General features: G+C 44.7%; 1 protein-coding gene across 3 annotated transcripts in view; it reads right to left on the bottom strand.

Annotated features, from left to right (window-relative positions):
- Nucleotides 1-26,751, bottom strand: part of SYTL4 (synaptotagmin like 4) — a 640,358-nt gene that overhangs the window by 192,058 nt on the left and 421,549 nt on the right. For all 3 annotated transcript variants that reach the window (XM_086918791.1, XM_086918790.1, XM_086918792.1), the window contains 2 exons: nucleotides 2,717-2,826; nucleotides 335-437 (listed from right to left, as the gene is read on the bottom strand). In XM_086918791.1, the coding sequence (XP_086774917.1) occupies nucleotides 335-437; nucleotides 2,717-2,826 (213 nt within the window). The remainder of the gene's footprint in view (nucleotides 1-334; nucleotides 438-2,716; nucleotides 2,827-26,751) is intronic.

Here is a 26,751-nt window from a genome sequence, read left to right as displayed (position 1 = left end):
CTTGAAATCAAAGTCTTTGAACTCAGAATCCCTCCGCAATGTCTTGCTTCAACAGAACACAAACTACTAGAGTTTACCTTCTGCCAGGAGCACCAATCTGGAATTCCGTGCACAAATTTACCAAAGAAGCCATTAATAAGTGATATGAGAAGAGGCGACATAACATAGATCTAGAGTCTACACCCTGGCACAACTACTAGGATGAAGACACTGCAAAAGTCAAGGAAAACAAGATGAAAGCTTGATGCAGACTGCAGAGCGTGCATGAAAGGGTCAACAATTTCGCTATCGGAATGTGCTCTCTTCTTCCTAGTATCATTTTCCCCATACTTACTTGGAATGCTTCACTTGCTCCTGGGGGCTCCGCTGGCCTTTTCCAGCTGTGGTAAGTTGCCCTTGCTGAAGAAGTGCTTGTCCCATGGTCTCTCTTTTATTTGCTGAGAACAAAGTAACATTTGTGGTTTCAAAACAGTGCAACAACTTTTAATAAAGAGAAAGCTAGAGGCAATGGGGGAAACTCACAAGACGCAAGAACAGTAAATGATTTTATCTGAGGAGGGAAGGACTAATGTTATTAGAAAGGAAGTGCTTTATCATCACAAGAACATTTAATACCCAATAGGACAATATAAAATAATCCCTGCTAGTCAATTCAAACAAGAATTGGATGCATGTTCACGCCATTTTGCTCAAATCTTATCAATGAAATCATAAAAAGAACCAAATTGTGCTGCCCAAAAACCACAGCTCATACAGACCAATATCAATTAAGTTGGGTTATCTTTAGAAAAGGAACTAATAAAAGCCATAGCGTTTTTTTTCTCTTTTGACTTGGCTAATTTGCAAAGCCCAACGCTCAGCAATTTTAGAGTTATGCCCATCAGCATGTCCCTGGTCAACTAGGATTTTTTTCCGTACACTAAACACAATTCAAAAATCTGGGCTTCCAATTCTTTTATGAGCAATTCGCTGCTTGTAAACCGGCAATTCAGGATTCCTTGACCAGCCGGCCAGGGAATGTTTATTCGTTCAATAAGTCTAGAATCACAAAATACAACATATAACCCAAAGCATCCGGGTTACATTGGGGCACAGTCCTGTGCCAAGCAAGAGAAAAAGAGGTGAGAAAGTGGGGGCAAGTGAGAAAAGATATCAGGCAAACAGAGTGAGCTTGCAGGTCACTGAATTAAATTCACATTGACAGTGTATCCTGGAGTCATTCATACAAACAATAATATCATGGAATTAACTGTATGAATTACTCTACGGTCATCGACGTTTCGATCCCCAGCTCAGTTACAATGGGATCATCATCAGGACAATTAAATTAATTTTGCCTGAACAAAAGTCAATTATAACACCAAGGTAGAGTGTTGAAATAAGATTATCCTCGGAAGGCAGGTCTGTTTTGTGTCATCAATGCGATTTTTTCATTATAAGAGAATCATTCCATTTTGGAGGGTGCAGTCAAGCCGAGGTTCTATGTAGGCGCAGTTATGGATGTGGAGTCACGCCTGATCATATGTCAATCAGGGGAGTATGGCACCGGGAAACCGTCTTGTAAATAGTAAGCCAGGAACTGTGGTCCTTAATAATTGCCCGGCATGGTTAAAATAGGAGGATTCATTGGTTTGCAGAAGGTCGAGTTGGTTAGCGTACCATTTCTACAGCCAACCTCGGCAGCTTCTGGGCAGGATCGCCTTCCTCCTATGTTGTGTGCAATCCCCCACTTTCTCACCTCTTTTTCTCTTGCTTGGCACAGGACTGTGCCCCAATGTAACCCGGATGCTTTGGGTTATATGTTGTATTTTGTGATTCTAGACTTATTGAACGAATAAACATTCCCTGGCCGGCTGGTCAAGGAATCCTGAATTATATAGAATTCCATTGCGATCTATATATATTTGTTTCCCTCATTCTTGTAAGCTCAGGACCACTTGTTGTTTTGATAATTACTTGCCACCCATGGTCCCGAGCGATTTTATGGGTTCCCCTTGTCCCTCCTTGATCATGTAAACCGGCAATGGCAGATTCCCGGCATGCAGGCCCCGGCAGAAGGCATGCCAGGATGGCAGCACGGTTGCTCTCTATTCCGTTTCAGATTGAATGTCCGTAAATACTAAAGCAGAGGTGCAAGCCAGCTACTCTCAATGGCTGTAATGAGCCATGCTGGAGGGATGGGCAGTGGCCTGCTCATACTAGCTGCCTCCAAACCTTGATCCCCATGAATCACAGGGCACGTTTCCAGGAACGTTCCTTACTAAGCCCATACAGCGAAATGTATGGGGTTTCATTTCTACAACTAATTTTTGGATAGAAATGAAGTCCTGCCCACAAAGCTTCACACGCTGTATTAATGATGTAAGAGGGAGCTAGGATGAAGGCAAGGGATTCATCTTCTCCCCACCCTACCCTAGGAGCTCTTGCTTTAGGTTAGGATTCTCTCAAGAGAAATGGAAGCTAGGAAACAGACCAGAGCCTGGTGCACCCACCACTATAAGCAATTTTTCATATGGGCAAATTTCATGTGCGCAATACAATTTTAATAGCAATGGCCTCGATTTTTGTTTTTACTTGGACATGTGCATAATGGGTTTTTTTCTCAAATATGAATTAACAATGTGTGAATTGGCCATAATTCCATCTTTTAAATGAAATTTATCTCAAAATGTAACACCACAGCGGTAATATTCTGAAATTATTATGGAATACATACGCAGAGGCTTTCGTCTGAGGGACAACCTCACCAAATCACTCCCAAGTCGGTTTGCAAAACGATTTATCTTCTGATCATAGAACCAATCCCCTGTGGTCTTCTTCAGATCTCTGGAAACAAAGAAGATTTTGCTAATAAAGCGGTCCGATGACATTTATAAACAAAAAGAAATTAAAGTCAGATGATGTCTACAAGATCATAAGTGTCAACAAGGAGTACTTCACCTCTGACATCAACATTGACATGAGTGTGGAACCATTACTTGTGCCATCTCCTTATGCTGCCTATCACAGCACATGGCATCGTAAGTGACATCAATGATGACATCACACGTATCAAATATGACAATTGTGTCTAAAAACACAAAAATCAGAAAAACAAACAAATAAAATCAGCTTTTGAATATACTTAAAATACCATTTTCAGAGCTGCATTGCCTCAGAGCTTGGACATACACTCAAGAGAGAGACGCACAAAGGAACACAATAGCCTTTGGCCCCAAGTGGCATGAGTTTTGGGAGCAGTGGTACCCTCCCCCCTTACACTCGGCTGTAGGGCGGCAAAAATTGTTTGTGGAGTGGAAGTCGGCTCCGCTCAAGACTCCGCGTGACGTCACCGGAGCCATAAGAGAGTCTCGTTGGCGTGATGAAGTTAGTTGCACCCATTTTTTCTGCGCCCCATGGCGAAACAAGTGGACTGACAACGGATTCAAAGTATACACAGTACACAACATTTGAACCAATATACACAGTACAAAACCAAAAAGGAAAGCTAAAGAATATCAGCATTTCCTATAAATGTACCAGATAGGAAGAAAATGCCATTCAAAACAAGACAAATAAGGCATCCTTTAAGGTATACAAAGGTGGACAACGGGGAGTAGGGTGGGTCAGTGAGGAATCCACAGGTAGATACTGTATCCACCAGAAAAAGTATTACCGAAGGTAAGTAACTTGTTCTTCTGATGGAAACATCTGCCTGTGGATTCCTCACCTTATGAATAGATTCTCACAGCAGTCCCACTCCCGGAGGAGGGTGTCCACCTTTCTTATACCAATAAATCCTGCAAGACAGAGCGCGCAAAATGGCCCTCCCTCCTCACTTTAGAATCTAAGCAATAATGTTTTGCGAAAGAGTGGAGGGAGGCCCAAGTCGCTGCCTTACAAATGTCCAACACAGGAACACCTCTGGCTAAAGCAGAGGTGGAAGACTTAGCCCTAGTAGAATGAGCTCTAATACCCTCAGGTGGTTCCTTACCAGCAAGGGCGCAGAAGATCAATGCACAAGATGATCTACCTGGATAGAGTGCGCTTGTGCACAGCCATGCCTTTTGAATGTCCAACGTGGCCCACAAAGAGTTGATCGTCCAAACGCAAGTCCTTTGTCCTGTCCAAATAAAAGCTCACCGCTCTTTTAGGGTTCAGCCGGTGACATCTCTCCTCCTCCTTGGAAGGGTGAGGGGGAGGATAAAACAGAGAGAGAGTTATGGACAGCCCCAGATGAAAGGGAGTAACTACCTTATGCAGAAAAGCAGCCTATCGTTTCAGCATGTATTGCCAAAAACGAGGACTTTGAACTAAGAGCTTGAAGCTCATGCACCCTCCTTGCTTAGGTAATGGCTACCAGAAAGACCGTTTTAAAAGACAAAAGCCTCAAAGGATAGCTATGAATGGGGTCAAAAGGGGAACCCATCAAAAAAATCAAAACAAGATTATGATCCCATTGGGCCATAACAAAGGGAGTAGGCGGAAACCTATTGGTAAGGCCTTCGATAAACCTCAAAACGATAGGAGACTTAAATAAAGACGGCTGATCAGGTAGACATAGAAAAGCCGATGAGGCCGACAAGTACCCCTTAACCGTGGCCACAGCACAACCCTGCTGAGCCAAGGAAAGAGCAAAATGAAGAACATTAGACAAGCGGGCCTTTAAAGGTTCAATGGATCTCTCTCCACACCATTTAATGAATCTTGACCATCTGTAGGAGTAAATAGACTTGGTGGAGTGTCGCCTGGCCAATAAAATAACATCCACCACGTCAGGCGGGAGAGAGAAGGTTGCACCGTTCAATCTCCAGGCATGAAGGTGCAGGCTCTGGAGGTGGGGGTGTAGAACCTGCCCCTCCGACTGCGAGAGGATGTCTACCCTCAGAGGGAGACAGAGCGGCGGGTGCGACGAGAGGTGAAGGAGGTCTGTGTACCACATCCTTCTTGGCCAATCCGGGTCGATCAATATAACTTGGGTCCTCTACTGCGCAGAGATACTCCTTCGGGAGTCGATTCTAGCGCATTACAAACACACAAATAATTAATTAATTACCTTGGGCCCGGTCTTGGCGAATCTTCCTCAGAACCCGAGGAATCAAGGATATGGGAGGAAACGCGTAAAGGAGATGTGAGCCCCACCTCAACTGAAACGCTTCCCCCAACGCTCCATGCCTCGGAAACTGGAGACTACAGAATGAAGGGCAGTGTGCGTTCGAGAGTGGCAAACAGGTCCATCCGAGGAGTTCCCCAGGTCCAGAAGATGTGTTGAACTACCTCCGGATGAAGCCTCCACTCTTGGTTGGCGGAGAACTGCCGTCAGACTGTCCACATTAACGTTCAGCAGCCCGGCCAGATGATTTGTCATCAAACAAATTCAATGGTCCTGAGCCCAGGACCAAAGTCGCAAAGCCTCTCTGCAGAGACGGTACGACCCTACTGATCCCTGATTTTTGACACACCACAACGCAGTAGTGTTGTCCTTCAGGACTTGAACCAACTGACCACGAAGGGAAGGGAGAAAGGCCTATAGCGACAAACGTATTGCCCGCAATTCCAGAAGGCTGATGTGAAGCAACCTTTCCTCTGGAGATCCCCCAGATAAGCACCCCGCCCTAGGGTAGAGGCAGCTGTTATCACTGTAGCCACCAATGGAGGAAGATGAAAGGCTTTCCTTGAGACAGATTGCCCTCCACACTCCACCAAGACAGAACCGCTGCAGCTTTTCTGGAGATCCTGATTGACTCCCTGAGATCTCCGTTGTGCTGATGCCACTGCCTACGGAGACACCACTGGAGCACCCTCATGTGCCAGCGTGCATGGTTGACCTACAGAATGCAGGAAGCGAACAGACCGAGCTGGTGAAGGACCTTCAGAACTGGAACAACCGTTCCATTGTGGAATAAAGGGATCCTGAATGTAGAGAAATCTTTGTGGAAGAGGAAATGCTCGAGACACAGTAGTGTCCAGTACCGCCCCTATGAACAGGTTGCGCAGAGAGGGCACCAGGTGTGATTTGGGCACATTGATTGAAAAACCCAAGTCGGACAACAGTTGAGATGTTACCCGCAGATGATGAAGCACCATCTCTGGTGACTCCACTTTGAGCAGCCAGTCGTCCAGATGGGGGAAAACAGCAATCCGTGACCTTCTGAGAGGAGCTGCCACCACTGCAATCACCTTTGTGAAGACTTTAGGTGCAGTAGTAAGACCAAACGGGAGGACCGCAAACTGGTAGTGCTGCGACCCAACCGTAAAACAGACATACTTCCTGTGCGACTTCAGAATGGGAATGTGAAAATACGCATCCTGTAAGTTGATCGACACCATCCAGTCCTCTTGCTGCAGCACCAGAAGAACCTGAGCAAGGGTCAGCATCTTGAATTTCTCCTGCTTCAGGTAAAAATTCAAGACCCTGAGGTCCAGGATCAGACGTAACCTGCCGTCCTTTTTGAGGATCAGGAAATACCTGGAGTACCTGACCCCTTTCCTGCTCTGGAACCACCTCTAGCGCACCTTTTTGAAGTAATGCAAGAACCTCCTTCTGCAGAAGAAGCAAATGTTCTTCTGAACAAAAACCTTGGCAAGCAGGGTAAGGAGGAGGAAATTCCCAAAAGGGAAGGGCGTACACATTCTCCACAAGGTTTAAAACCCACAAGTCTGTCGTGACCGATTTCCAACCTTTCAGAAAGTGAGACAGCCAACCCCCTACAGGACCCACAAGTTCCAGGATGGGGGATCTAGGGTTGCTTTCTTGCTGTAGCAGAGGGAGCGGGGGAGGCTGTAGAGGAGGAGGAGAGATTGCAGGCAGAACCACGTTGGCGAACTCCGGCTCTTCTTCTATAAGATTTATAGAGTGGATTTTGCTGCTGCTGCGGAGGTTGACGGAAGTTGCGAAAGGAAGACCTTCCAAAGCCTCAATATTTTTTGTAGCCAAAACCTCTCGACTGGGTCTGCAATCTCAAGGATTTTGCAGTGGCTCTTTTATCCTTGAACCTTTGTAAGGCCAATCTGCTTTTTCCCCAAAGAGCTTCGACCCGTCAAAGGGCAAATCAACAAGAGTGGCCTGGACATCAGGGGAAAATCCAGAAGACAAAGCCGAGCCTGCCTTCTTGTAGCTATGGAGGAGCCCATACCTCTGGCTACAGAGTCAGCCGTTTCCAGACCTGATTGAATAACCTGTCTAGCCGCAGCCTGAGCATCTGACAGAACCTCCATCAAGTTTACCCCTCTCCTCATCAGGTAACTTGGGGGCCAATTTTTTTGCTGAGTCCATCAAAACATCTAAGTAACGGCCCAACAGACAAGTGGCAGTGGTCGATTTCAGAGCCATGCTAGAAGAGGAGAAAACCTTTTTAGCTGACTGTTCTATCTTCTTTGAGTCCCTGTTAGCTGGTGCTTCTGGAAAAGCACCTGAAGATTGCTTGGAGCAGGATGCCTGCACCACCAAACTCTCTGGAGATGGATGAGAAGAGAGAAAACCTGTATCCCCTGGTTCAGTCCTATACCTTTTATCCACAGCCTAAGAAACGGCAGGCGAAGAGAGTGGTTTACGCCAAACCTCGAGGATAGGATCCAACAAAGCTTCTTTAAAGGGAAACAGAGGTTCAACTGTGGAGGAAGGTGAATGCAAAACCTCGGTCAATAAATTTGGTTTATATTCAGCAGTAGGCAAGGTCTGCTCTGATCCTTTGTTGTGGCCACGCCTAGCTTTGCCTTGCTAGACCGGACCAGACCAGAGAGGTGAATCGCCGAGAGAGGGAAACAAAAGTTAGGGAGGGTCAAGGGGACTATATTTATAGACCTACCAAACTCAATACCCCTAATCAAACTGCAATGAACAAGAAGAGTTGGGAGGTCTATTGAACGATGTAGCTGAGTCTATGTGGTCCTACTAAAGTGACCCTTTTGGATTGCACTGTGCCAGTCCCAATGGTCACATGACACGAATATATGTTAGATATCCTATCAGCCCACCCATCTGGCGGAGCCTCGTCATGTAGGACATCCAACCAGGGTGGTGAGTCCAAGCCCAGATGTATTGGCCAGACAACACACACTACTGGTTCATCTTATGAAGGTGTCCGTGCCACAGAATGGTGCTGAAAAAGTGCAGTGCAAAACAGGGAGTGAAGACTAGGTGATCTTAAAATGACGGTCAAGGCAAAGAAAAAAATGTTTTTATTAAAGATATTCACCAAGACGCCAGGTTAAAAAGAAGTGTAAAACAGTGTGAAAAAATCACTGTGATGCTTTGCTGTATTCTGAATTAGGCCAACATGTTTCTGCCGAAGGTGAAACTACACCGGCATTCTTCAGGGCCAGATACAAAAGGATATTGCTACTGCAAAGGTACACTCAGACAACTCGTACAAAGTGAAACAGAAAAAGAGAAGAGGACAAAGCAATTTGTCCAAACCAAGGTGTGGTCTTGTAGACCATCCTACCATATCCTCCAGACCAGAAGTTGAGGAGGAAGAATTCCTGTGAAAATGGAAACAAAAAAGACAACCATTGTTGTTCTGTCGAAGTTCATAATGAACATATCACAATATCAGGACCACTAACTAGACTCAGCTGGGCTAGTCCCTATTAGGACGGCCACTCACTATAAAGGTTTCATATTTAAGTAAACCATCAGTCATTGCTGAACATTAATTTCAAAATAGAATGTAGAGGACTTACCCAGCAATATGTGGGAGTCGAGCCTCACCTCACCCGGCAACGGCTCGGAGATAGAGGCCCCGCTCTGTGCACAGAATATAAAAATATACCATGTCATCCTGAGTTGACTCAGAGATCTGTAGTCAATGTCAGGTTGTACAATCTATGCATATAAAAACTGGTTGTGTGACTGTCCACCACGAACGCTACCCCATGGAAAACAAGAAGAAGGGATGACTGAAGGACAAAGTTAGTGTCCAGTCACTGGCTAACATCATCACCCAGGAATGAGCACCTGTATTTAACCAGTGCCTATGGTTATGCGGTCAGTAGAACACACGCACCCTCTCTGAGTCAGAGAATAGATGTATATTATATGGCTCAGAGAATAGATGTATATTATATGGCTCAGGGATAATTGTATCAGGGTAAATGGCCTTAGTAAAAGGACCCAGGTACTGTGCTCATATAGAAGAGTACATAAAATAAACTAAACTAAGCCTGGCCCTCACCCTCTACTCGATTTGTCAAGAAGGAGTAAATGCAAAGTTCAATATTATTGTTAGTCAAAAAATATCGCGTCTGCCACAAAGGAATTAACCTTGAAATTAAGCAGTGCATGAGAAAGGGGCACAGCTAGACCACAGAACCCAGCGGTATGCACCGTGATCTAAACTACTCACCTCTCCGTCGGTACCTCGAGGCTGACACCTAAGCCGAAGGGGAGGCACCGGGGAGAGGTGAGGCTCAAGTATTTATACTCATTCTGATAGGGTAAACGACAGCAGCTGTGCTCCTATCGCTGCTGCCGCTATTGCGATTGACTGCCCTGTGCGCACGCGCAGCCAGATGACACTCTGCCCCATTGTGTACTCGCTGAAGGGCATGCGCGATGATGTATATTCCGCTTCTACAAACGGGCGCCGGATCTAAAACAGCGCACGCGTAGAAGCAGGCAGACCCAGCCTCAGATGTAGAAACGTCCGTGATATGCGCATGCTCTGTTGTATGTGTACCGTATATTATACCCAGAGGAAGCATTACACTAGCGGAGGACATAGCGGTACTCCATTAGAATAACCCATCAAACGAGGGATTCTTATACGGCGGCCACATTGGAAAAACGGTAGATTAAAGCTCTCAATACGAGCGTAGCCATATATATTCATGTCTCTACAGTGAAATAAAGCCTCTTGCTTGGACAGTGAGCACCAAATTAATGTGCCTCTATTAGCCGTGATGTAACTAGCATCAACCCACAGTTGTCTAGTATGCTGTGTAAGGGTAAAGACGATGAGTGTGCCGGTATTGAATGTGTCGAAGGCACAACATGCCAGGGTCATAAACCTATTGTAGCGGATAGGTCTAAAAACGCGGTAGATGTTATCTCTATGAGTTAAAAGTGGGGTCCAGCATATAGCAAGGATCGCTGGCTATACCCAGAGGAGAATTAACAAGGGGCATAGAAACTACAGCAAACAGGATCTAACCTGATGCTGTTGGCATGTGAAAGTTAGATTAACACTGATCTAACATGTGCTACCCTATATCTAGTCACTGCAGTGGGTCTACATCATATGAAGTGTCAGTGAAGCCAACTGATAGTGAGATGAATCATTGATAGGGGATGGCATACCCGGGGGATTCCCGCTGCTCAGATGGACACCCAAGGTATATTATCATTCAGCCCTGAGATGTCAGTTTTCAATTTGAAAATCCAGCGTTGTTCCTTGATGAAGGGAAACCTTGAGATGTCTGTTATATGCGGTGGGATGAATGGTTGTTCCAGAACAACCCACCTAAGGTCATCAGCTTTATGCTTCTTGATCAGAAAGTGGTTTGTTAAACAGGTGGACTGTTTATTACACCGTATTGTGCTCTTGTGCTCGCTGATGCGGGACTTCACTTTCCTAGTGGTATGTCCAATATAGTCCAGACCACACGGGCACGTGATCTTATAGATCACTCTCTCCGAGTTGCAGTTGGTATGATTCAACAACTTCCAAGGTCTAGCAGTTCCGATGTCGATGGAGAGTGTCTTGCAGGTCTGCGGACATGACGTACAGTTACCACAGGGGTAGTGCCCTTGAACCGGAGTGGTATTCCAAATGGTGTCAAGGGTGGTGGTAATTTCCTTGCTTCGTGTCCGTGGTCTTGTATGGACCAGTGTATCCCTGATGCTAGATCCTCGTTTGAAGGCAAATAGGGGCCTGGGTATTGCACCAGAAACCGTATTTAAGATTTTCCAATGCTTCAAGACTGTTTTTTTTACCATGTTGGATCTGGTGCTGAAGGTATGTACCATCGTGATCCTATCGGAAGGTGTCTTCCTGTGTCGATGTTCGATCAGTGCCTCACGATTATTGTTGAAAGCTCTCTTATTGGCCCGACGTATCAATTGATTAGGGTAGTGCCGCTCCTTCAGGTTACATGCTAATTCCCTCGCATGTTGTTCGTATAGCTGGTTAGAAGAGCAGTTTCGCCGAACCCTTAGAAACTGGCCCACTGGCAAATTGTCACGTAGTGACTGGGGATGGAAACTACGGTATGACAAAAGGGAATTACGAGCCATGGGTTTCTTGTACAATCGGCTCTGAAGCCCTCCCTCTTCAGGAAAAATTAGGAGATCCAGAAATGGTAGCTGCTCTTTACTGTACTCCACAGTAAAACGGAGATATTGATTCCTGGAGTTCAGCCACGTATGGAATTCGGTGACCTCATCACAGGTGCCCCTCCATATGACGATGATATCATCTATGTATCGGCGCCAAAGCAACACCTTACAAAAGTAAGGGTTGCTGTTGTTCAGGACATGGTCTTGCTCGAACTGATGCATATAGAGGTTCGCTAGACTAGGGGCGAAAACACTCCCCATTGATGTCCCCGAGACTTGGAGATAAAGGTCATCCTGGTACTGGAAATAGTTCTCCATCATGGCCAGTCTGGCACACTCCATGATGAATGGTATCGGAGTGATGGTTTCTGGTGGTTTAGATTCCAGTAGATGTCTTATGCAATCCAGGGTCTCTTGCTGAGGGATGCATGTATACAGAGACTCAACGTCGAAACTTACCAATAGGTCGGTCTCGACGTTGAACTCAGTATCTGCAAGGAGACGAAGGACATCACCAGTGTCCTGCAGATACGTGGGTGTATCTTTAACCAGAGGTTTCAAAAAAACATCCACGAATGTTGAAAGCGGCTCAAGTAGAGACCCGATTCCCGAAATTATGGGGCGACCCGGAGGTGGTCTCTTCTCCTTGTGTATCTTAGGGAGGCAATAGAAGTAAGGGACCACCGGATGGGCCGTGATCAAATACCTTGCTTCTTGAGATGTAATCCATCCCTCACAGGATGCTTCTTCCATGAGACTCTTGATATCATTGGAAAGCCTCGTAGTCGGGTCTTCAGTGAGTCGACGGTAGGCCTTCACATTGCCCAGTTGTCGTAAGCACTCTCTGTGGTATGTGTCTGTGTCCTGTATAACAACGGCCCGCCTTTGTCGGCGGGCTTGATGGTGATACTGGTGTCCTTAGACAGGGTTGTGAGTGCCAGTTTCTCTGTTTTAGTCATGTTAGAAAAGGACTTATTATTTTCACGGTTTGCATTCATGATGTCATGAGTGACGGCCTGCTCAAAGGCGATGACCCTTGCTGGCACTTGGTGACTGAGAGGTGTGAATGTGGATTTCGGTTTGAGGCCAGTATTGTGATCCATAGGGTCCACCAAATCGTTACTTTCGTTGGTTTGTTTGAAGAAAAAATGTAAGCGGACCTTCCTATAGAAGGATTCCAACTCACACCTCAAATTGAAAGGGTCTCCTTCATTTGTGGGGACAAATCCAAGTCCTTTATTCAAAACTGAGGTCTCCATAGGCGTGAGTGTGCGACTGCTGAGGTTCACTACCAAGTCACTGACTCCTTCTAAGACTGTTCCCCTCTGTTGTTTGCGGGGTCTGGTGCCCAATTCACTGACTGCTGACCTCTCTTTCTCCCCCGACTCCTGCCTCGGCCCTGCCATAAAAAAGACTGGTCGTAGTAGAAGTTAGGGTTTGGTGGGTAATTAGGCATTTGATGACCCATGGGGGGTCCCATGGGCGGTTGGTGATAGCCCCATGGTGCAGGGGGCCACCAAGGCCCTGGACTTGGATAGTATTGAGCTGAGCGGCCCCTGTTAGATCTTCTCTGGGGACCCCTCCCTCGCCCTCTGTTAGAAGAGCCTCTGTTTGACTCACCTTGGTCACTAGACCCTGATTCAGAGCCTGAGGACGAGTAGTTGGATCCGTATCTCTTACCTCTAGAATTGTACACAGGGGCTACATAGGAGTCACTCATGTAGGGGTATGTAGTTTCCATTGAGAAGCGTGCGAGGTCTTTCTTAAACTTCTCAACTTTAGTGGCGAGGATGTTATCATAATACTCTTTATTTGTTTTGTTGGTTTCATCCAAGGTCTTTTTAAATGGCACTGACCTAATAGCTGCATTAATTTGGCCTTCAAGGACCTGGATTTCTACCAGAAGAGCATCGGCTGTCTTCTTAGCAGTCTTAATAATCAGGATCAGCCAATCGCGTGTACAGCGCCACGCTATAAGTGCCCAATCCCTCAAGAAACCTTTGTCTGTTAGAAAGAGACGTGGTGTATTGGTCACTATTAGGCCAGAAGGTGCACATTTACCATGCAAGTATTCATTCATGATTATGCCATGTATTGTAGTGCGAGAATGGTTTTTCTTCATGTTTAATAAAGTTACCCAATCATCCTCCGTTGTAGTGGTGGTAGTGGTGGATGTTGAGGCCAGACTGTCTAGTATACTGGGGTTGTCAGTCAGGAGTGTGTTGAGATCTTCATCATCAAAAGCCAACCCTCCAAAGTCAGCCATGGTACACGATCGGAGTGAGACAGAACAATCAAACAGTGAGCGAAGGTAGACAACACAGATCTCGTGTCGTCAAGAAATATACATAAAAGACCCGCAGTGGAAGCTGCTCAGAACTGGAAAACAAAAGTTAGGGAGGGTCAAGGGGACTATATTTATAGACCTACCAAACTCAATACCCCTAATCAAACTGCAATGAACAAGAAGAGTTGGGAGGTCTATTGAACGATGTAGCTGAGTCTATGTGGTCCTACTAAAGTGACCCTTTTGGATTGCACTGTGCCAGTCCCAATGGTCACATGACACGAATATATGTTAGATATCCTATCAGCCCACCCATCTGGCGGAGCCTCGTCATGTAGGACATCCAACCAGGGTGGTGAGTCCAAGCCCAGATGTATTGGCCAGACAACACACACTACTGGTTCATCTTATGAAGGTGTCCGTGCCACAGAATGGTGCTGAAAAAGTGCAGTGCAAAACAGGGAGTGAAGACTAGGTGATCTTAAAATGACGGCCTCGAGGTACCGACGGAGAGGTGAGTAGTTTAGATCAGCCTCGAGGTACCGACGGAGAGGTGAGTAGTTTAGATCACGGTGCATACCGCTGGGTTCTGTGGTCTAGCTGTGCCCCTTTCTCATGCACTGCTTAATTTCAAGGTTAATTCCTTTGTGGCAGACGCGATATTTTTTGACTAACAATAATATTGAACTTTGCATTTACTCCTTCTTGACAAATCGAGTAGAGGGTGAGGGCCAGGCTTAGTTTAGTTTATTTTATGTACTCTTCTATATGAGCACAGTACCTGGGTCCTTTTACTAAGGCCATTTACCCTGATACAATTATCCCTGAGCCATATAATATACATCTATTCTCCGAGCCATATAATATACATCTATTCTCTGACTCAGAGAGGGTGCGTGTGTTCTACTGACCGCATAACCATAGGCACTGGTTAAATACAGGTGCTCATTCCTGGGTGATGATGTTAGCCAGTGACTGGACACTAACTTTGTCCTTCAGTCATCCCTTCTTCTTGTTTTCCATGGGGTAGCGTTCGTGGTGGACAGTCACACAACCAGTTTTTATATGCATAGATTGTACAACCTGACATTGACTACAGATCTCTGAGTCAACTCAGGATGACATGGTATATTTTTATATTCTGTGCACAGAGCGGGGCCTCTATCTCCGAGCCGTTGCCGGGTGAGGTGAGGCTCGACTCCCACATATTGCTGGGTAAGTCCTCTACATTCTATTTTGAAATTAATGTTCAGTAATGACTGATGGTTTACTTAAATATGAAACCTTTATAGTGAGTGGCCGTCCTAATAGGGACTAGCCCAGCTGAGTCTAGTTAGTGGTCCTGATATTGTGATATGTTCATTATGAACTTCGACAGAACAACAATGGTTGTCTTTTTTGTTTCCATTTTCACAGGAATTCTTCCTCCTCAACTTCTGGTCTGGAGGATATGGTAGGATGGTCTACAAGACCACACCTTGGTTTGGACAAATTGCTTTGTCCTCTTCTCTTTTTCTGTTTCACTTTGTACGAGTTGTCTGAGTGTACCTTTGCAGTAGCAATATCCTTTTGTATCTGGCCCTGAAGAATGCCGGTGTAGTTTCACCTTCGGCAGAAACATGTTGGCCTAATTCAGAATACAGCAAAGCATCACAGTGATTTTTTCACACTGTTTTACACTTCTTTTTAACCTGGCGTCTTGGTGAATATCTTTAATAAAAACATTTTTTTCTTTGCCTTGACCGTCATTTTAAGATCACCTAGTCTTCACTCCCTGTTTTGCACTGCATTTTTTCAGCACCATTCTGTGGCACGGACACCTTCATAAGATGAACCAGTAGTGTGTGTTGTCTGGCCAATACATCTGGGCTTGGACTCACCACCCTGGTTGGATGTCCTACATGACGAGGCTCCGCCAGATGGGTGGGCTGATAGGATATCTAACATATATTCGTGTCATGTGACCATTGGGACTGGCACAGTGCAATCCAAAAGGGTCACTTTAGTAGGACCACATAGACTCAGCTACATCGTTCAATAGACCTCCCAACTCTTCTTGTTCATTTGAATCGCCGAGAGAGCCGCCGGCACAGCACAGGAAATCGAGCGCAGAGGAGCGCATCGGAACTGAGGAGCCGCGAACGGGAGCCGCGAATTAGGAACGGCACGAAGTAGAGCGGAGGAGCAGCACCCACTCCCACCCCCAACCTCGAGCTCGACCTTCGAGCCATATCAGAGTCTGCACAAGCCGATACCACCAACCGCCGCGGCTTCCCATGCCGTGAACTTCAACTGGGTGTGGCGAGGCGGCTCGGCACGTGCAAAGGGGCAGGACTCGAGTACACCTGCAACTAGGCCAGAACACCATAAAGGAAGACGCAGCATCCCGACGAGGTGGTGCCCCGGTTGGTGTATGATAAGGAGGGGCAGACAGGGCGCAATTGAGCAGACAAAAGCCAGCCTAGCCCAGTATTAACACTGAGACGCCCCACCCAGGGGCAGGAGCTGATGAAGGGAGGCAGTCCTTGAGAGTTAACACCAAACAGGGAAAAAGAACATCCAGAGGAGAACTCATCATAATCTTTGCAAGGTGGGCTGGCGGGCAGTGGCACAACGGAGGTAAGTGAGTGCATGAGTAAAAGCTGTATTATATCTGCAGTATTCTCCAACCACACTAAATATATATAAAATAGAAAGTAAGAACATACAGTGGAGAGCTGCAGGAGATAAACCCAGAACCACGCGCCCCAGCATTACACAAGTAAAAGGATAATGGGCCCAAAACGCAAGCAAAATCTACGTAAGGAAGCCCTAGAGGATAGTCCGGAGAGGAGTGTGTTACTGGCAGGATCAAGGTCATGGGAAGAGAGCCAGGAAAGCCAGGTCTCCCCAGAGGACAAGATTAAGGGGCGACGTAAGAAGAGGAAAGATAAAAGAGTAATTAAACAAGCCCCACAAGCCAAAAAGGGGTGTACCTCAATATCTATCACGAAAAAGAACTCTGAAATCTCTAATCCCATTAAGGACTTTGTAGGTAAACATTATAAATTACAAAAGCTACCGGTAATAAACTTGGAAACTGAGGAGGAGCCCCAGCCTGAGAACGTAAAAAATGTAGAAACTGAGGAGGTGCATCAAGGGGAGAAAAGCAAGTGGCGAGTAACCGAAGAAGAAATGGAAGAAGAACTAGAGGATCCCTTGTTAATAAACCTCTCCCTCCAGAGTCAAAATTCAATAATGGCAGCACCTCGGCTCTCATCATCCCCAAAACTCTTTTCCATGCATACTTCGGGGAACGAAGGGCAATTGGGAAGCGAAAGGCTGGAGCCTAGCTTCGTCTGGGGAGTCTCATCTAATCAAGATTTAAAACTCCGTAAGGGGAAAAATAATCCAAACCAGCAGGACTCATTAATGACAGGGAGTCAAGTAAGCCCAGAGAGAAATAGCAACCAGGATCTGGACCTGTCAGCAGCACCCACAACCTCTATTCTGGACTTACTACTGATGTTACAGAAAACCCTCCAGGGAATCTTAGAAGTATCAATGTTAAACAATGGTGTATTAAATTCCCAAAAGATATTTCTAAAAAAGATTGAAGAGGAGTTGACAGGAATTAAAGGGCAAATGCCTCTCATGTTAAGACCTGTAGTGACCCCACAAACAAATCGATCAAAGTATAGGATGTGAATCGGCAGAGCCAGCAGATAATGTATATATAATATATATATATATATATAATATATATATATATATATATATATATATATATATATATATATATATATGTGAAAGCTCTCTCCCTCCCGGTCCCGGGTGGAAATAAAGACAGCACACACGGGGATTCTCGTTGACAGCAACTTTACTCGCACAGACGCGTTTCGGAAGCAACGCTTCCTTCCTCAATGTTTGTTACAGGCCTTGCATCGACCACATGGGAAGAAGCCTTTAGCATCTGTCAAGGTGTTGAATGATAACAATTGCAACCTTATTTTCACTGGTCATGCAAGTATGTGTGAGGCGGTATACCTAGACCTAAAGATTGAAGTGATTGAGAACAACATCCAAACTTCCCTTTACAGGAAGCCAACAGCGGGAAATAGCACGTTACATGCGTCAAGCAATCATCCTCAGAAACTCATCAAAAGTATACCGTATGGTGAGCTTCTACGGTTGAAACGTAACTGTTCCACCAATGATGATTTTGAGTTGGCAGCACAGGAGAGTATTGACAGATTTGAGGCCAGGGGGTACAACAAGCAAATGTTATGCAATACCTTAGACAGAGTAAGGAAACAACCCAGACAGACTTTGTTTGTCAAGAAACATAAACCCACTACTGAAATAGAAAAATTCAGGATGATTACATCATACTCTAAAAATTGTCAACAACTGAGGAACATCCTGAAAAGGCATTGGCACATACTGCAAAAAGACAGTATCATTGGGAATGATATACCTACAAATCCCTTAATAACTTTCAGAAGAGCGCGTTCACTTAGGGACACTTTGGTACATAGTCACCTGTCACCAATCCCCACACGCACAGGGAAATTAAAAGATGCTAAAGGCTTCTTCCCATGTGGTCGATGCAAGGCCTGTGCCAACAGTAAAAGGGTTTACTCCTATGAAATTGTGGGTTGTAGAAACAAAAAGAAAATCAATCAATTCCTTACCTGTACTTCCCCATTCGCAGTCTATTGCCTCCTCTGCCCTTGCGGGCTTAGGTATATAGGCAGCACTATAAACCCTGTGAAACTGCGTATTTTAGAACACATGCGGGCCATAGTAAACAGAGATTTTACATATCCTGTCGCAAGACATTTTTCTATCAAACATAAGAGCGACAGGAATCTGTTACAGTATTTTTGCCTGGACGCGATTTCGGACAACATAAGGGGAGGGGACAAACTACAAAAACTTCGTAGGTTAGAATCCCGTTACATTATAGACTGCCAAACTAAGGCCCCCTTGGGATTGAATTGTGGGGAGGAACTGACTGTGCATTTAGGGAGCTAGATGCCAGCAATGCAGTATCTCAAGTGTGGACATGAAAGTAATTGCAGCTAAATGATCATGGTTTCTGTAATGTGTGTCTTTCTGTGATCAATGGTTATTAGATGCTTTAGAATGAACTGAGAGTTTTTACTAATACTGCATCACGTACTTGATAATTCTTTGGTATTTGGGTAATTTCTGGATTATTGTTCAATATTTTGCAACTTTTTTAATATTTTGGAATTAATCATGCAACACTAATTGGTATAAATGTGTATACGAGGCCAATGGAAATTTAAATGGCAACCTTCGTGTTGCCACAAGCCGATCCACGGCGAGATCACAGTCCATTGCCCATCGTATTTAGGAGAGGGTTACCTGCCGATCCACGGCAACATTACGTTGTAAATTCCTCGTTGTAAATATGTGAGGTTTTTTAACAAATGTTTATGGTTATTAACAATCACTAAAAGAATGTGTTGTTTAATCTCAGTCATGCTACTGTAGAATTACATGCACTAGCAAGATGGCGCTCACGCGTCAGTCCCCTCTCTACGCTTACCAATGTGAGTTGTTTGTGTTTTTTGAAATAAAATGGCGCCTAATCGCGCGTTTTGGTGTAACAAACATTGAGGAAGGAAGCGTTGCTTCCGAAACGCGTCTGTGCGAATAAAGTTGCTGTCAACGAGAATCCCCGTGTGTGCTGTCTTTATTTCCACCCGGGACCGGGAGGGAGAGAGCTTTCACATTTTCAGCGCGAAGCTCCGACACGCTTGGACTAGCACCCGCTGCAAGAGTGCCCCGAACTTTGGAGCAGTGAGCTTGGATTTAATACACGTGGTGCACCGCCACCGCTCGAGGAGAGTAACTGAGTGAGAAGAGCATCGCCCTGAGGTCTTTTTGCCACACGGACAGACAACACTCGGCAGCACCCGACTGAATCTGGGTAAGCCGAGATATAATCTGCTCGTTTCTTGAACCTTTAAAGGGATACTTCGAACGACGAGAGTGGTGGTTCCAGCGTAGGGAATCTCAATTGAATTAAAGCAACAAGCGTGGCAACCCGGGAGCTGGGGGCCAATCAATCTGAAAATTACAGCATGTTTAACATCTTGCAACGTCGCGATTTGGCGACAGGAATGTTTAAAAATAAAAATCCGGACATTTCCGCTCAACCAGCGACTAAAACTAAAACAACTAATGCTCCCAGCCAGTTAGCCATACAATTTGCTAAATTAGAGAAATTATATGAGCGGGAGCTTCGGAAGTGGTGGGAGGGCACATCACTCCAAGGCTATATAGAAGTGAAAAGAGTGCCAAGAGGACTGCGGATATTTACAATTCCCGCATACGAACACCCAGACCCACAGCTTCTCGAGAACTGGGCAGCACATATCGCTAAATCCTGCGAGGGGATGCTAGAAATCCTAGTTCAATTCGCGTGGAGTGACAGGGATAAGGTCCTCAAAGAAATTGAAACTATGGAGACAGAACTAGCGACTAACGAAGATAAGGACCAGCAGGACCAGCTGAGAGCCCAGATGAAGAAACGCCTGGAAAAATATGAGCACAAAATACGAACACGCAAACAAGAGAAATTTGATAGAGACGAAAGAGACTATGCCATGGGTCGAGTCCTTACGTTCGCCAAAAAGTACGATCAAACACGGAAGGACCTACTAAGAAACAAAGCTGCCGGTGCGGCTGCACCGACGAATGTGGAGACATCGGAATCTGAGGTTACGGAAGGTGAACTGTCTGGAGATGATACCGGAACCCTGCCACAAACTGAGGACACCCCTTTTCAAACAGAGGTACAAGTGATGCGATTAAACTGGCTGAGGGGAGGGAAGAACAAACCCCCGGAAAACGAAGAAGAAAAACCAGACGGGGCGGCCGGAAGTGGCAGAGGAAGAGGAAGAGCGACGAATGCGGAGCCCCGCACGCGCAAAACACGAGCCAAAAGGGGATCAAGATGGTAGGCTCTGACACTATAACAGACAACCTCACAATCATTAATCTCTCTGAAAGGGCGCTCTCACCATCAGAGGAGTCAGTCCTCAAACTGGGACTAACCTTTTGCCCTGACAGTAACCTCGAGTACACCCAGACCATAATTGATTTGTTTCAATTTGTCAGAAGACTCCGCCTGCATAAATTCTTCAAGACCAAACCAACTGCGGATGAAGCTAAAATAATTCGATCCCGTTACAAAGACACTGATCTATTGAAAGTGAATGAACTAACCACCTTGGAATTGTTGGAAGAATTGCGTTTGGAGAGCAGTGCACATACGATACCCACACCATCGGACAGCCTGACTCAAAGACTAAGGGCTGTGGATATCGAACAAGAGGCTCCTATGAGTGGTCTCAAACTGAAGTCAAAATTTGTGCCTCCAACACAAACCGACATGATAGACACTTTGTCAGAGTTGGTAATAAGGGATCTTAGAAGAATGCGCATACATAAAAAAACTTGGGGACGCCAGAACAACTTAACCGAAAAACAACGAATGGCTATAAAAACACTGGCCGAGGATACATCAATAATCTGCAAACCCTCAGATAAAGGAGGCAATGTTGTTATTCTGTCACGTGCAGATTACGTCCAAGAAGCTATGCGACAATTGCAGGACGAGTCTTGTTATGAACTGACTACCAAACAAAGATATCAGTCCAGTATTGAAGAACTGCATGGACTACTCAAAAAATGGCACGACAAACAGATGCTTGACACCGAAGAGTACCTCTTCTTGAAAACAACACATCCTATTACCCCCACCTTTTATTACTTGCCTAAAGTACATAAGAGGATGGACAAACCACCCGGGCGCCCTATCATTTCATCCATGGGCAGCCTAACCGAGAATCTATCAAAATTTTTGGATTATTTCCTGTTTGAAATGGTTTTGAGTCTCAAGTCTTACATCCGAGACACTGCTGACTTTATTGAAAAAATCGAAGCAATCGAATGGCAACCAGGCTACTGCCTATTGACCCTTGACATCACAAGTCTCTACACGAGCATTGAACACGCACAAGGAATGAAGGCGATCCAGTACTTCCTAGGGAAGAGACCCTTGAAATACGCCCAGCATAATGCTATGTAGATGGAGCTAATTGCATTCTGTCTATATAACAACATCTTTTTATTCCAGGATGACCTGTTTAGACAGCTCTCCGGCACCGCCATGGGTTCCTGCTTCGCCCCCAGCTACGCGAATTTATTCGTGGGCTGGTGGGAGGAGCAGGAGGCCTGGGGCCCCGAGAGAGAACAGTGGTCGAACTGTATCGTCTCATGGTATCGTTACATTGACGATTTGTGCATAGTCTGGAATGGTTCGGTAGAGACAGCCTGGCAATATGTCAAGGTGTTGAATGATAACAATTGCAACCTTATTTTCACTGGTCATGCAAGTATGTGTGAGGCGGTATACCTAGACCTAAAGATTGAAGTGATTGAGAACAACATCCAAACTTCCCTTTACAGGAAGCCAACAGCGGGAAATAGCACGTTACATGCGTCAAGCAATCATCCTTAGAAACTCATCAAAAGTATACCGTATGGTGAGCTTCTACGTTGAAACGTAACTGTTCCACCAATGATGATTTTGAGTTGGCAGCACAGGAGAGTATTGACAGATTTGAGGCCAGGGGGTACAACAAGCAAATGTTATGCAATACCTTAGACAGAGTAAGGAAACAACCCAGACAGACTTTGTTTGTCAAGAAACATAAACCCACTACTGAAATAGAAAAATTCAGGATGATTACATCATACTCTAAAAATTGTCAACAACTGAGGAACATCCTGAAAAGGCATTGGCACATACTGCAAAAAGACAGTATCATTGGGAATGATATACCTACAAATCCCTTAATAACTTTCAGAAGAGCGCGTTCACTTAGGGACACTTTGGTACATAGTCACCTGTCACCAATCCCCACACGCACAGGGAAATTAAAAGATGCTAAAGGCTTCTTCCCATGTGGTCGATGCAAGGCCTGTGCCAACAGTAAAAGGGTTTACTCCTATGAAATTGTGGGTTGTAGAAACAAAAAGAAAATCAATCAATTCCTTACCTGTACTTCCCCATTCGCAGTCTATTGCCTCCTCTGCCCTTGCGGGCTTAGGTATATAGGCAGCACTATAAACCCTGTGAAACTGCGTATTTTAGAACACATGCGGGCCATAGTAAACAGAGATTTTACATATCCTGTCGCAAGACATTTTTCTATCAAACATAAGAGCGACAGGAATCTGTTACAGTATTTTTGCCTGGACGCGATTTCTGACAACATAAGGGGAGGGGACAAACTACAAAAACTTCGTAGGTTAGAATCCCGTTACATTATAGACTGCCAAACTAAGGCCCCCTTGGGATTGAATTGTGGGGAGGAACTGACTGTGCATTTAGGGAGCTAGATGCCAGCAATGCAGTATCTCAAGTGTGGACATGAAAGTAATTGCAGCTAAATGATCATGGTTTCTGTAATGTGTGTCTTTCTGTGATCAATGGTTATTAGATGCTTTAGAATGAACTGAGAGTTTTTACTAATACTGCATCACGTACTTGATAATTCTTTGGTATTTTGGTAATTTCTGGATTATTGTTCAATATTTTGCAACTTTTTTAATATTTTGGAATTAATCATGCAACACTAATTGGTATAAATGTGTATACGAGGCCAATGGAAATTTAAATGGCAACCTTCGTGTTGCCACAAGCCGATCCACGGCGAGATCACAGTCCATTGCCCATCGTATTTAGGAGAGGGTTACCTGCCGATCCACGGCAACATTACGTTGTAAATTCCTCGTTGTAAATATGTGAGGTTTTTTAACAAATGTTTATGGTTATTAACAATCCCTAAAAGAAGGTGTTGTTTAATCTCAGTCATGCTACTGTAGAATTACATGCACTAGCAAGATGGCGCTCACGCGTCAGTCCCCTCTCTACGCTTACCAATGTGAGTTGTTTGTGTTTTTTGAAATAAAATGGCGCCTAATCGCGCGTTTTGGTGTAACAAACATTGAGGAAGGAAGCGTTGCTTCCGAAACGCGTCTGTGCGAGTAAAGTTGCTGTCAACGAGAATCCCCGTGTGTGCTGTCTTTATTTCAACCCGGGACCGGGAGGGAGAGAGCTTTCACATTTTCAGCACGAAGCTCCGACGCGCTTGGACTAGCACCCGCTGCAAGAGTGCCCCGAACTTTGGAGCAGTGAGCTTGGATATATATATATATATATATATATATATATATATATATATATATATATATATATATATATATATATATATGCGCCCAATGCTGGTAAAAAGGAGATGTGAATATGTAAGGGTCTGTACTAAAGGTAGGGCAAGCAAAAAGCAGGTCCCACTAAAGTGATAAAGAAAAATTGTAAGAAAAAAGATGCTGAGGGAAAGCTAAATGTCTCTGCCCGATCCTTTGTACCCAAAGGCCCCCGACAACAGAAGTCAAAAGAATAGCACCGATTATACAAAAGAAGTCCCAGAGTAGTAAGGACTCAAAAGAGAAAGTACCAAAAATCAACCCCGTAAATCAGAGAATATTCCCATCTTTAAAAGGTCAAACGCAGAACCTCCAGAGACATAGTAAATCGGTTCCAACACCACAGCTACACGAAATAGGGGCAGAGCCTCAAGGGAGGGAAGGGATTAGACAGCCAAACCTAGCTTCCCCAGAGAAAGGAGGTGGGATGGTGAACAATAAATGGGTATATCTGAAACCGGCGCAAGCAGGCCAAAGGTGTAAGAAACTGAGGAAAATGAACCCTCTAAATAGGTCACAAGTGCTGTCAACCTTTTCCAAATGTATAAGCCTGAGTGGGATCGGCTCAAAAGATCTGAGACAGGTGGGCTTTATAGAAAGTACAAATGGTATGGAAATAACAAAAGTACTACTATACTCGGACCTGGTAAAAATGGCAATTATGAAAGCAGCCAGTGAGATATCCCAAGGGGGAGTAAGGGTGATCCCAGAAAAGGGTTTAAGGGATGAATTACAACCTGGAAGCAATTTCTTAAAGTGCCATGCAGGTCTGGAGAGGAGACAGGTGAGGTTACAAAAGGATAACAAAGAAGTTGGTAGCCGCCTGAATATAGTGATAAATAACACAGTAAAAGAGGACTTGTGGGGTAGCTGGAGTCAAGGAAGCTATTTAGGAGACCCCTCGGAGAGATATTTGGATGGGATAGGGGAAGTCGGCGGCTTAAGTGAGATAGATTAGGAGGTGGGGTGTCGCATAGCCTAAGTCTCTTATCGTGGAATATAAATGGGTTAGGCAATGAGTTAAAACAAGAATATATAAAGAAACAAGTAAATAAAGTAGCAATTGCCTGCCTACAAGAGACTTGGGCATGCAGCAAAACCCCTAGCTTCGAAGGTTACTATCAAGTAAATCGCTTAGCCATGAGGCAAAGATTTGGCAGCCCCTCGGGAGGGAACTATGACACTCATCTCAACAAAAATACAAAGTAATGTTGTACTACTAAAAGTGAAATGTAAATGGTTACTGGCTTGCAGGTTAAATCTTCTGACCCTGGATAAAAAATGTGAAATGATAATTGTTATAAATGTGTATATGCAGTGGGACAATGCGGGAGAATATGTAACTGAGATGGGGAATTTCAAAGAGGATATAGACTCACTATTAGAAATATATGCCTCTGATTTATTGTTAATTATGGGGGATTTTAACCATAAGTTGCACCCAAAGAAGGTGGACCGCTGGAATATAGAACTGTTGGATGCCTATGGAATTAACTATGCTAGCTTTCCAGCATGTGATCCCTCGAAACAGGACTTGGAATTGGCCAATTATTTAGGGGAAAAGGGTCTTTTCTGCTTAAATGGTAGATTTAAAACAGACTGCCCGGCAAAGAAGACCCATAAAGAAGGATCACAATATTGCCCAATCGATTATGTTTTCATGTTAGCCTGGAACTTCCCTTTAGTGCGGGAATTTAAGTTATACCAAAGCGAGGTTAGTGACCATTATCCGCTTCAACTGACGGTACAAGGGGGAAGGATGGAACCCAGAAAAAAGGTGATCCCACAAGAAGTGGATTACCCAAAACGGGCGACAACAAGACTAACAGATGAGTACCAGGAAAAGTTAAAGTCCTTTCAACTAAAGGTTGAATTAGTAAATATGGATAGAAAAAACTTGGAATGGTACGAGAAGATAGCCCAAGTAGTTCAGTGCCTTTGGATAGAATTAAAAAAGGACAAAAGAAAAGGCACAATAAACCGGGCTAGTCGATTGAAATTGTTTTCAATGGATTGCCAAATTAAAAAAAGAGTGATAAGGACAGAAGCTAGAAGGCAAAGAGAAGAGTTCAATCAAGAGAGGCAAAATTACCTCATTAAACTGAAATCGGAGCTCAAAAAGATTGTAATCGACGCAAAAAAGGGATATAAGGAGAAATGCTGGGGTGATTTGCTAGAGTAAATCGAGGCAAAGAATCTGAGACAATTCTGAAAATTGATAAAATCAGCCTCGGCCCCCCCAGCTGGAGAAATGAAATGCGTCGTAAGCCAGTCAGCCTGGGACAAATATCTAAGGGAACTGTATGGAGCCCAAATACCCTCAGGAGACACAGAACACCAAGTGTGGCAGGAAATCTCAGAAGAACTTAAAGTAGATTTTAGTGAAGAGTGAGTAGAAGATACGATGAAGAAGTTGAATCTAACCCGGGCCGTAGGGCCGGATAATCTCCCAGCGATAATTTTAAAGTTACAAAGTGGTGGGCAAGATTCCTATCTCAGCTGTTTCAGGTAATTTTAACAGAAGGCAAAATGCCATTAAATTGGAAGGGCGCAATAATTAGGCCGGTCCACAAAAAAGGCAGTATGGGCGAACCCCAAAATTACAGATTGATAAACCTTTTGGACATAGGGGAAAAGGTATTTTCAAAACTTGTCCTAAATAGATTAAATGCCTGGGTGGACGAGTGCTCAATCGTACCCATCGAACAGGGAGGATTTAGAGAGGGGCACTCCACAATAGACCACTGTTTTTCATTATGGGCAATGGCAAGGAAGTCAACGGAACTGAACAGAAAGCTCTGCTGCTGCTTCGTGGATTTCCGTGCCGCCTTCGATTCAGTGGATCGGGTCTACCTCTGGGAAACACTAGTAAATAAAAATATTCCAAAAGACCGGTTGACTATAATAAAAGAATTAC

This window comes from Lissotriton vulgaris, chromosome 4_1, assembly GCF_964263255.1.
Source record: "Lissotriton vulgaris chromosome 4_1, aLisVul1.2, whole genome shotgun sequence".
NCBI lineage: Eukaryota > Metazoa > Chordata > Amphibia > Caudata > Salamandridae > Lissotriton > Lissotriton vulgaris.
Note: the sequence above shows the minus strand (reverse complement) of the source record. Positions and strands in the feature narration are given on the sequence as shown.